At 51.6% G+C, this 12,544-nt stretch overlaps 1 protein-coding gene across 2 annotated transcripts in view; it reads left to right on the plus strand.

The window, feature by feature from the left end:
* Positions 1-544: 544 nt before the first annotated feature.
* Positions 545-12,544, plus strand: part of DISP3 (dispatched RND transporter family member 3) — a 64,231-nt gene continuing 52,231 nt past the window's right edge. The window contains exon 1 of one of the 2 annotated variants that reach the window (XM_044996216.1): positions 545-612. In XM_044996216.1, the coding sequence (XP_044852151.1) occupies positions 559-612 (54 nt within the window). In that variant the 5' untranslated portion in view covers positions 545-558. Of the gene's footprint in view, positions 613-6,965; positions 7,246-12,544 lie in introns of those variants that run through there. The other variant, XM_044996217.1, reaches the window with a different exon arrangement.

Raw genomic sequence — 12,544 nt, forward strand, 5'->3', positions numbered from 1 at the left:
TTGTTTGGATAGGATGGGAGCTGTGGGATACTAATGGCATCTCGGAGTCTTTGGGGAGTGCTGGTGAAACTCCATTAAACAGTGCAGTGAAGGCCTTTTAAACAAACAACTCACATAAAACCATTAAACTGACTTAATTGCAAGGAAAAAGCCCTGCACTCAGCTGGGCTTTTGAACATACTTTGTCTCGCTCTCTGTCTTGTTTTCTTTCTTTCTCGGAGGCGCTCTTTGGGGGGTATCCCTGCTTCAAGCCACAGGAGATTCTCCCAGTGACCAAACTCATAGGGTCAGACTAATCCCCACTGGGAAGGCTTTATTGGATTGTCAAGTGCAACCCTGTGCTGGGGCATCTCCCCCACACAAGCCCTGTGCAGTTAACCCTGTGACCGGCTGCACCCGGAGGAGGGCTGATTGGGCCTAATTAGGGTAACCAGCTAATAAGTCTGAAAAATTGGGATGGGGTGGGGTGGTAATAGGCGCCTATATAAGACAAAGCCCCAAATAGTGGGACTGTCCCTATAAAATCAGGACATCTGGTCACCCTTGGCCTAAGGGCTGATGAAGGCCAGCTGGCAAAGGAGCTGGGACGGGCGTAAAAAGAGGACGTTGATGGTAAGAGAAAGGGCTGCAGGAAGGAGCTCTCTAGACGCTTCCAGGAGAGAGTTGGGTCTGCTCTAGTCTAGGGGGAGTCCTGCCTGCGAAGATAGACTCTGGCAAGAACCTGTGAGGGTGGAGTATCCCCAGGGAGCAGAGGAGACTCCAGGGGTAGGCCAGAAGACAGAGAAAGGAAGGTAGGAGAGAGTCCAGGGAAACGGCGATAGGGTCTGAGGCTGGGTAGACTGTAATTGCTGGGAACAGGGTCCCTAGAACGTGGAGTAGTGGATGGACCCAGCCCATGGGGAAGTGGCACAGTCTAACCAGTGGAAGGGAAGACTGCCTGAGACAGATCATCCAGTGGGACTTTGATACCCCAGAAGGCGAGAAGGACAGTGTCCTGGCTGGAGCCATGAAGAGGCAGTACTAGAGTTCAGAGAGAGAAATAGAGGGAGCAACCAAAGGTGGGATTGTCACACGGGGTGAGAGCTAATCCCTAGATGTGGCCCCAAGGGGACATCACAGTGGTGAGTAGCAAACCTCGTGTCACACACACACACCCCAGCTGCTGCTCAAATAAGGGCAGCCCTACCCCTGCTGCGCCTTTCAGACCTGATCAGTGGTCGCTGCCCTGCTTTAGAGGGCAAACTAAGATCTGTATTCCACTTGTGAGCCAAAGCTGGTGCTGTGTGTGTGTGCAGGTCTGGATCAGGCATTGCGGAGACTGATGTGGCTAGAGGCTGCAGGCTCACTGCCCTTCAGGTGGTGCCATCTGGCTCTTATGAAATAATGAAGCATATTATCCTATTAAGGATGGGAACTAGCCAGCTCAAGGCTTTCACCTTTGTGCTCTCTGCACCATCCCTCCACAGCTAGAGGAGAGACTCTGTGAGTGCCTGGCTCACTGGCCCTTTATAGGGCCAGCTGTGGCCTGATTGGGGTGTGACCCAGCTGTGGCTCCTTCCCCAATCAGCCTAGTAGCTGCTTTTTCTCAGCCACAGCCCTCCCCAGGGCTACTTTGAACCCCTCCTGGGCAGGAGCGAGTGATCACCCCGCTACAGCTTGGTTTGGGATTGTTTTGTATGTGCCTTTTTGCAGTAGCCAACCTCTGCTAGAGACACCTGCATAGGATCCAGGGACCCTTTGCCAGCTGCTTGTGAAGCAGAACCTCCCGTTGTTTGTGGACAGGCATCTTCTCCTTGTCCTGTGCATGGTTCTTTGTTTTTTCTCCGTGACCTCATCCTTGGCTTAAGCTCATTGCTTTGCTCAAACAAGCAGCCTCATTCCCCCTCACTTCCCCTTGCTTTGAGATCTAGCTGCAGTTATAAGGAACATCAAGCGCTACCTATTTGATTGGCGGATGGCTGAAGCTATTCAAATAGCAGCACGGTAGACTCCCAGGATCTGACTCTGCCCTCAGTTGCTGTGGCGTAAACCCAGAGTGACTCTACTGACTTCACGGGAGCGACTCCAGATTGATGCTAGCCTAGCTGAGCCCAGAATCTGGCCCGCAGACCTGGGCCTGCTCCTTTTCACGCTCACACACGCGCAGTCTCTCACTCGCTCATGCAGACCATCACCTTCCTCTCCGTATGCCTCCTTGCAATCAGCAGGCACGGCACACGCCCCTGTGCAAACCCTTGTAGGCCCGTGTACACTCCAGGGGCACGTAGGCAGGCAGGCTCCATGTGTACACGTACCCATCAATGTCTGGCTCCCACGCCACCGAGGCTGTTTAATAATGTTCGGTTCTTGGATGTTACCCAGCTTGCTGGCTGGCTGGCTGGGTACAAGCCTTTCAGGCAATCAGGCAGTAATCGAGCTAGTGGAAGCAGAATGTCCCCCAGATAAAATTTACAAGGCCTGAGTGAGCCTGCTGGTGGTGTCGAGTGCTTTGGTAATGAGCACCTGAGCAGGCCAGATTGCTTGGGTAGTTTTATTCTGCATAGATGAGCAGACAGAATTTCAAAAAGAAGTCATAAATATAAGCATGCCCAATACCCGGCAGTGGTTCGTTTCAGCATGGAAGCTGGCCCTGGTAGGGGTGGGGAGGATCAGAGAGCCGGGAGGAAGGAAAGGTTTCCAGCTGAGAAACGCTTCCAGTTAAAAGCCTTAAGCTTCCTCCTCCCTAACCCTAAAGACTTTCTTTAGCAAGTTTCAATGGGTTTTTAATCCATTGACAATTCTCTTTTCTTGTTTCTCTGTGTGCGTTGTGTGTGTTCTCAATAAAGATTGCACTACAGTGCTAATAGCTCTCCGAGTGTACATGTATTGTGAATGTAGATTAGGATAGTGTGTGTGAATGTTGGTTGGGCTACAATTCTAATGTGTGGGTACGGTATGTTTAATGGCACTATGTTTAAAATACAGTTCTATTACCTAGGTGTGTGGGTGTGCAGTTGTAATGTTACCAGGTTTACAATGCATTTCTAATACCAGTGGGTGGCTGAATATGGAGGAGGTTACATGTGATACCATTTGTGTATCTGTCGTGCAGTTTATGGCTCGAGTTTGAATGTCTGAACATGTATGTATTAACATGTGCACTGGGAACTGTGGTACAGTACTTATGTCAGGATGTATGGTAGAGTAAGGTGTTTCTCCTGTGTGCACATCTTATGTGTGATCGCTGATCAGTTCTAATACTTGTGTGCTGGGAGGGAGGCGTTTGCATATATTGTACATGTTTGTCTTGTGGAAACTAGAACACAAGTCTAATGTCTGAGTGTATAAAGTTTGTGTGTTGTGATGTGGAGGATTGCGATACAACTTGTGCATGTGAGTGTGAGCTGCCCTATGATGATGGGTTTACATCTGTTGGCTGCTGTGTGTGTGTGTGTGTGTGTGCGCGCGCTCAGCCAGGTGGCACAAGGAATGTCTGTGTGACGATGGGTTTACAGGGAGAGATTGGGTTTGCAGGTACGTGCCGACTTGTGCTGGCACAGTTGCTGCTGAGGAAGACTGTCCTTGGCTGAACGCCTATGTGCAGCACTGAATGATAGCTCACGGCTGTTTCTTAGGCTCTGTGTGTGACTGAATACTGTCCCTCGCATCAGCGTGGGCTCAGCTCACATTATTGAAAGTTAGAAAAAAATGATTTTCTTCTCATTTACTACACACTCTCCGCTTTCAACAGAAGCGCTACCCCCTGAGTGCCACCCTCTCTGCAGAAACTTCCATCACTGGCAGACAGGCTCTAAGATGGTGGGGTGTAATTTTTTTTCTTTATTTCAGGAGCCTCATTAAATCCCCATTTACTGGAGCCTCCGCAAACCAAGGGTTGGTCTGGGTTTTGCCTGCACAGCTTCCTAATCCCTGCGGGTAACACACTGGAAAAAGGTTAATACCTCCCATATGGACCACCTGCTTGGAGATGGTGACTCAGGTCTGTTCCCCGTTTTCTCTGCTGCTCTCTGGATGCTACTGGTTGACACCTCTGTGTGATCGGTTAGGTGTGGGGTGTCTTTGTGTGGAAAGCGTCAGGGGCCCTGGTAGGGTCAGGGAGTCAATGACTGGACTTAAAAATGGAGCTTTACACTTTTAGTTCAATCTGGCATAGGCCAGGACTGATTAAACATTGTTACCATCCAATGGCCGTGTGGCAATCTGTGTGCAGCTATAACGGGCACCATTATTGGCAGTCCCAGCAGACAGGCAGGAACTGAATGGGGAGTGAAGGTTGAATGGCCATCTGGCTTCCTGCAGGTACAGGGCTGAGGGCTTGTCTACACTTACGCTGCAGTGGCACTGCTTCACCACTGTAGGGCTTCAGGGAAGACGCTGCATACGCCGATGGAAGGACTTCTCCCATGGGTGTAAGTAATCCACCTCCCCAACAAGCGGTAGCTAGGTCGATGGGAGAATTCTCCTATTGCCCCAGCACTGTCTACATTGGGGCTAGGTCAGTTTAACTGCATTGCTCGGGGGAGTGGATTTTTCACACCCCTGAGCCACATAGTTATACTGAGCTAATTTCCTAGTGTAGACGAGGCCTAAGTGATACTGGCACATGCCATTGCTCCTGGTTGTGCTGTAGATAAATGCATGACTCCAGTTTCTGGTGCTCTTCCAACAGCACCACCCATCAACTACCTCCCCTCCAGCACTGAAAAATGTCTGTATTATAAGCATGACTCATTCGGTTCCAGAAACCCAAAGTTAAGTGACCATTGCTTGAGTTATAGAAGTTATCCAGGCTGGTTAGCTGCCCCTAGTGAGGGACAAGAACATAAAAAGGACTCACCATCACTTGAGCTAATAACCATGGTCTCCCACCTCTCCTCACGAAATGTTTCGTTCAGCCTTTGTCAATGGGTAATCCTGACACGACAGTTGTAGAGAAAACAGTGTACTAGGTAACTACTATATGGAGCATTTTCTAGAGGCAGGGGGACTTAGGTTGTGGCTTAAAAAAACAATTCCAAAAATTCTAGAGTAATGGCTCCCAATGCTACTGTGATACCGCAGTGCTAGGGTGTGACTGCAGAATTCTGTCGTAGGTTTGTTCTAAGGTGGTTTTATTAAATCCCAAGTTGGATAAGGATAGGTCAGCATGATGCCAGAGAGATTCACTTGCACCAACAATAACTAGATTTCCGTGCCCACAATCTAACTGCTCACTGCTCTAGAAATCTCTGTCCTTCAAATTCTGTCCTCTCTGCCATCCTCTGAGATAGAGGGAGTCTGACTGGCAGCAGTGAGGTACAGGGAAAGGGCACTCACTATACCAGAGTGCAAGTGGACTCCTACTCCAACAGAGGGTGCTCCCAATTGCTTCTCCTGCCATCCACACCCTCTGGGAGAGGAGACTGTTGCAACAGAATTAGAGGCCATATAAGTAAGAACTGCCCTATAGGACCAAGTGGGTGGTCCTGCTACGCTGTCAGTGGCCTGCCTGCCAACAGTGGCCAGTAATAGAAACGTAAACACTTAACCCTTTCAACCCTTTCTGCACATTAACTAGCAAATCCTCACAATATTCAGCAGAAGAGTCTTGTGGATAAAGCCTAGCAGATCTGGGTTCCAGCCTGTCAGAGCTAGGAATTTTGGTGTGAGCTTGGGTCAGTCACGTAGCCTCTCTGTGCCTCAGTCTCCTCATCTATAAAACAGGGGTAATATTATTGCCTTCCCTGGGGATGTGGTGTGGCGGCTCATGTGTTCCAGTGATAGCTGTCAGGAATTTTAACTCCTCATAGGTCCTCTCAAGCTGAACAGGGTGAAGTGAAGTTCTGGAAACCATGTTGGCCATCAGCCCTTTTTTGTGCCTCAAAGCAACATCTGATGGCTCAGGAAAGATTCAGAATATTATTGAGCTGCCAGAGGCTGGGAATGAGTGACAGGGAATGGATCACTTGAGGATTGCCTGTTCTGTTCATTCCCTCTGGGGCACTGTCAGAGGACAGGATACTGGGCTAGATGGACCTTTGGTCTGACCCAGTATGGCTGTTCTGATGTGGTGTTTGTGAAGCTTCCTTCACCAGTGTGGAAGTGGGTTTGAGAGTCTCAAAAGAAAGGCAGAAGTGGAAAACTCCCCCTCACTTACAGGGGAGGTAGCTGAGCCAGAGGCTAAGCAGTGCCTGCTTTGTAATGAAAGAGATGCTGGGGCTCAAGCAATTTTTTTGCATTCATAACTGATGGCGCAAGCCCAGAGGTGCCGGGGCTATGAACAGCGGAGCCCAGAGGTGCCGGGGCTCAGTCCTGGCACAAATTAAGCACTGAGTGATGGGTGCAAAGTGTAAGTGGGGGAGCGAAGAGCAGAAGGGAGGGCCTGGTCATGTACAGCGCCTCTTAAGGTGTCCACAGCCAGCTGCTTTATGAGGAAGGCCTGAAACGCCTCTGCGGGGCACCTGCGGTGCGATGCTGTGCCTGCCAGTGCCGGAGCAGGGGACGGCCGCCCCATCTCAGCTGGGGAGCGGCTTGCTGCCGCAGGCAGGCAGCCAACACGAGAAGTGTAGCCCTGCGCAGGAGGATGGGCCAGGCAGGCTGGGTAAGGAGCAGGACCGGGAAGCGCAGGCTGGGTGCAGCAACGCGCCCGCCCCGCCAAGCCTCAACTCGCGACTGCCCCGGCGCCAGCCTCCGCCGGCAGCAGATATAGCTCGGCTGAACCAACGCCGCGGTCCCCGCGGGGGGAGAGGAAAGCCAAGCCAAGCCGCAGCGCAGGACGCCTCGGGCGCGGCGCGGCGCCGGCTGAGCCCCGGCGCCGCTGTCACCCCGCGGGCGGAGCGGGGCTGCGGGCGGAGCGGGCGCGCGGGGGCCCGATTTCAGCGCCCCCCCCCGGCGGGCCGGCGAGCGATGGTAGGAGCCGAGACCAAAACAAAGCGGGGCGGCAATAAAAGGCGGCGGCGGCGGCTGGCTGGGCTGGGTGCGGGGGAGACGCTCCTCGCTGGCCGGGCTCCGGGGTGCGTGCGCCGGGCGGCTCGGGAGCCGGTGCGTCCCCGCTGCGCTCGGTCCGGGCTGTGCCAGGAGGGGGAACCAGCCCGCTCCGGTGCTGCGGCAGGGAGGGGAGCCCCGGTCCTGGGGCACCGTAGCGCTCGGGGCGCGGGGGGTCCAGCAGCCCGGTGGCCGGGCGCCCGCCGAGAAGAGCGTCTCCCCCCCCCTGCCCACCGCTGTGTTCCGGCCACCCGCACGGCTGCGCCCACCGGCCGGGCCGAGGTAAGCGCTGCCCCCTCGCCGCGCAGGGCTCCGGGGGTGCAGGGGAGAAGCTGCGGCCGCGGGGAGGGAGCAGCGGGGGGCGTCCCGGCTGGAGGGGACCCAGGAGCTCGGGACCCAGCTGCGTCCGATGGCGGACCGGACCCCTCCTGTCCCGGCTCCGAGCCCCAGCCGCCCCGCTAGGCCCCTCTGGGTCACTCGCCTCCCCGCCGCGGGCTCTGAGTGCGCCCCGTGGGGCTGGGCTGCCGCGGATCAGTCCCTGGGGCCGGGCCGGGGGGCGTGCGGCGCGCTCTCCGGGCGGGCTTTGGAGAGGTCCCGAAGGGGCCCAAAGGAGAGTTTCCCCGGGCGGTGACTCTGTCACGCACCGATTGCGCGGGGGCTGCGGCGGGATCCTGTTCGCTCCAAGCGGAGGGTCAGGACAGAGCCGCGCCGTGTCCCGCGCTTGGTGCCGGTCCTGAGAACCAGCGGGGTGGAGCGGGTCCGGGGGGCGCACAGCGTGTGTGTGAATACGGAGATCTGCTCCAGATTGGCAGCTCCTAAAGTGCAGCTAGGACAGGGTCCTGTCTGGGGCAGTGGCCCGCACCAGCGTGTCCGAGGATGGCGTAAGAACCCCACAGCAGCAGTTGTGGGTCAATCTGCTCCCCTCATTAGGTCTCACCCTAACAGGGCTCAGGGCATGGGTCCAGGGTTTGAACTGGAGCTAAAGCCTTCTCTCCCCCACCACCTTCCCTCAGCACACACATCCTGCTAACCTTGAGAGTGGAGGGTCCGAGCCTGAGGCAAGCTGGCACCCAGGGTTCAAGCCCTCAGTGGACTTGTATTTTGGGCAGACTCCCAGGGCAGCCATGGGCTGGCTTCCTTTGTCCTCTGGACAGTTCGGGTTGGTGGGCAGTGAAGTTTTCCCACCCGGCGCCATGAACAAAGGGCTCCAGCGGCCACATGGTGGGACGTCTGGGATGTGGGTGGTTGGACTCCGGCCTGCATAACGCAGTGCAGATGCCGGAGCCCCAGGCTGGGGCCCAGCGTTCGGGACAGTTCCAACCTGAGGTTACAAATGAGGGTAGATGCCCAAGCCCTAGGTTAGCAAACCCGGGGTCTGTTACCTTGAGTTCTACTAACCCTGGGCTTCCATTGCAGTGACTTCATCAGGAGAGCAACGTGTGCCCCCCAAACTAGACCCGTTTCTGGGGATTATTGTGTATTGTTTTGTTGTCTGTTTGTATTGCTGTGGCTCCTGGGAGCCTCAGTTGTGGACCAGAACCCCATGTGCTAGGTGCTGCACAAACCCAGAACAGTATCAGAGGGATAGCCGTGTTAGTCTGGATCTGTAAAAGCAGCAAAGAATCCTGTGGCACCTTATAGACTAACAGACGTTTTGCAGCATGAGCTTTCATGGGTGAATACCCACTTCTTGCATCTGAAGAAGTGGGTATTCACCCACGAAAGCTCATGCTGCAAAACGTCTGTTAGTCTATAAGGTGCCACAGGATTCTTTGCTGCAAACCCAGAACAGAGAGAGCTCCTGCCCCCAAAGGTTTTACTGTTTGTTCTGGTTTATTATTAACGTGTGAAGGACTGGGCTGTAGGGATCAGACTTTCCAAAGTGCTGGGCATCCACCGAAAACAAAGGGAGCTACTCTAAGCTGGGCTCTTTTGAGAATCTGCCTCCAGGGTGGCTAGGAAAGAGGCCTTGGGTGAATGGGGGCACATGGGAATGAGAGAAAATCAGCCCTCCGTTAGGACAGGTGCAGGATGCTACACATGTCCTGCATTGAGCCCTGGCTCTGTCCTGTTCCATTTGTTTCCCACACAAAGAGACCCTTGTACTCTCCCGGCAGTAGCATGCCAATTATGTTGCTTCTGCTTATGCAATTACTGGGATAGCATTTTGACAGCTGAACCAAGTCTGTTAGGGTTTAATGTAATATACCGGCAAATCAGAGCCTTTTAAAACCAGGCTGGTGCATGCTCGGTTTTGCCTCTGGAGGATGCAGGATCAGTGAAAGAGGGTGAGTAGGTGTGTGTTAGGGGGATCAGTCTATCAATTTGCTGCTGTTGTACTTGAATCAGAATACACTCCAGATGATGGAATAAACACACACACATGTAATTTACCAACCTACCAAACTCAATTAAAGAAAAAAAAAAGTCTAGCCAAAAGTGGGATTAGATTTTGGAACTTGATTGTGTTATTTCGTATGAGACCAAACTTTATTCAGGACCCCTCCATCCCACTCCTCTCTCCTCCCAACCACCCCTGTCAAGCACTGATAAAGCTATCCACAGCAGCAGCGCCTCTCTCTCTCTCTGATTGCTCTTTTAGGCTGTATCTGGATGGAAACCTAGCAACACAGTAACTGTATTGTGGGAAAACGTTTCAATAGCTGGATTTCTTTTATCGTACTCGGAACATCTTCAGAGGTTAGAAACATCAAGCCAGTCTCTCTAGCACCTTGCAGAGGCTTATAGGTTGATGGGCTCAGAGCCTGGAATAATACAGACGTGGGTTGGTGAGAGAGACAACAGATGGAACAAGTCTCTTCAATATGGTGAAAGATCTGCTCCCCACCCCCATCATTCTCCCTGCAAAGATTGCCGTTCCTATGAGGGGAACACTTCCTTGGGGAGGGGAAATTCATATCTAATAGAAAAATCATGCAAGGGGAAACTAGCCATCACTATTTTTGACTGTTTCCCCTAGATCAGGGGTCGGCAACCTTTCAGAAGTGCTGTGCCGAGTCTTCATTTATTCACTCTAATTTTAAGGTTTCACGTGCCAGTAATACATTTTAACGTTTTTAGAAGGTCTCTTTCTATAAGTCTATAATATATCACTAAACTATTGTGGTATGTAAAGTAAATAAGGTTTTTAAAATGTTTAAGAAGCTTCATTTAAAATTAAATTAAAATGCAGCACCCCCCAGACTGGTGGCCAGGACCCGGGCAGTGTGAGTGCCACGGAAAATCAGCTCGCGTGCAGCCTTTGGCACGCATGCCATAGGCTGCCTACCCCTGCCCTAGATACATGCTGGGGAGAGCTAAGGGACCAATGGCCCAAAACAATGTGTAATGGCACAATCTGTGCCCTCCTGACTGGGGACTGGAAAATAGTATCCGTATTGTTCCAGTCAGCCACTGCTACAAAGAATATGATTCCGTTTCTGCAGTATATGGAACCAAATGCATCCCTGGGGTAACAAAACTGAAGTCACTCGTTACACGATGGCTAGATTTAGCTCTCTGGGCTGGATTTTGCCACTCTTACCTACAGTGAGAGATACCTTGCCCTGCAAATAGTCCCTTTGATCTGAGTGCGCGAAGGCACCTCACAGTGAGTAAGGGCAGGAGAATCTGACCATCTATATTTAGTATTGGGAGTACTGCAGAATTAAATGATTTAATATGGACAAAGCCTCTACTTGGTTTGTCTAGAGATGGTCACAGGTTTTGTTACCTGTTCTTAAAAATAATGCTTTGCCCTTTATCGTCCATGGTTGATTCCATCCAAAGTTCTCATGCTTTATGAACATTAAGCCCCACAAACACCCCTGTGAGGCGAGTGAGAAGAGGTGATCACTTAGGGGAGAACTTTGAACAGTTGGGTGTTGATCATTCATCGGCTGCAGATCAGGAGGGTGAGCATTTTGTTTAATGCTTTGTATGGTATGAGTGTGTAGGGGTAGTGTGTGTGGTATTGTGAGTGATTATGTAGGGCTGTTAATTTGTTGCTGTGGATTGGGGCAGAGGGTGTGGGGGTGTGTCAGCCAGTTCACCTCCCCCCCACCACTCAAAAATCCTCTTATGATGTCAATTATCCAAGATAAAAACCCCACTGCTTATATAAAAACTTGCCTGTTGTGTACCAGTGCTTAATGAATAACCTCCCCTGAAAGCAGAGTGGGATTGGAGTTTTTGCCCTGGCTCAGTGGTTTGAGCATTGGCCTGCTAAATCCTGGGTTGTGAGTTCAATCCTTGAGGGGGCCATTTAGGGATCGGGGGCAAAATCTTGGTCCTGCTAGTGAAGGCAGGGGGCTAGACTTGATGACCTTTTGGGGTCCCTTCCAGTTCTATGAGATAGGTATATCTCCATCCATATATATATGTATGTATGTCTGGAATATCTGGATAAGTCATGATTTTTATTTCGGAAGTTACAGTTGGTCAGACTGTGAGTCTCTGAGTGATATTGCTGCGATCTCTGTGTGTGCCAACGCACAATAAACCCTGGCGTGGCTCTCTTAACAGGGAGCATTTAGCATAAAGTTGGTTTAATCCTCTAATCTTATCAAGCAAGGACAAAAATTAGAACTCAACAGTTTAATTCATTAAAAAAATAATCAAACCCTGTTATGTTTGTCTGTGTAGAGCGTATGATTTCTCTACTTTGATTTGCTTTATAGGTTTATTTTATTATCCATTGTTTGTTTAAAAGCCTGTAACTATAGATACAGGATTGGTGGTGAAAGGTACCTGGTAATTAACTCTCCTCTTCTATAGGCTTATCTAGTATTCATGTAAGTTGTTTTCAGAGCTAAGGCCAGCAAAGTTTGAATGAGAGGGATCTGTGTGGCATCCCCAGCTGTTGCTGGTTTGGCAGACGGAGACAGTGGGAGTTGTGGGTCTTGGGATTGGGCCCCTCAGTGGGGAGAAGTCCCATTTACTACTTGTCTCCTTTGTTTCTATCAAGAGGAGCAGGCAGTGCCCTCATTTTTTCCAGTGCTAAGAGATCACGTAGTCCTCTATCTGCCTGTCTATATGTGCAGGCAGAGGGCAGGGGGATTGTGTCACACGACCCCCTGTCAGGTCACAGTTCTCATGAACATCTTTTCCGAGGGCCGGATTCTGCCTCCGTTACTCACGTTGGGAGCACCGTACTCCTGAATTCAGGGCGGGAGCTACTCCAGGAATAAGGAACTACACTGTGGATGTGACTCAGCACTCACTGAAGTGCCATTGCTTTCAAAGGGCTGTGAATCAATCCCAGTGCAAGTCGGGGGCGGAATCTGGCCCTAAATTAATAACTGAAGAACATGAAGATGACCGTAGGCACTAAAAGCCCAATCCGGCTCCCGTCGACTTCCGGGGGAGCTGGGCTGGGTTCTGCAGCGCTGATTCTGAATATACATAAGCATGTGCTTAACTGTGAGCATGGAGCCATCCTATTGAAGGCAATGTATTAAAGATCTAGATGTGGCTAGATCCCTTTCTGACCCAGGAGCCGGTGGTTACTGTAAGAGCATTGGTGATGATATGGTACCTGGTGCTGTCATTAATACACCTCTGCAGCACCAGGAGGGAAGTT

Source organism: Mauremys mutica, chromosome 21 (genome assembly GCF_020497125.1).
Source record: "Mauremys mutica isolate MM-2020 ecotype Southern chromosome 21, ASM2049712v1, whole genome shotgun sequence".
NCBI classification, from domain to species: Eukaryota; Metazoa; Chordata; order Testudines; family Geoemydidae; genus Mauremys; species Mauremys mutica.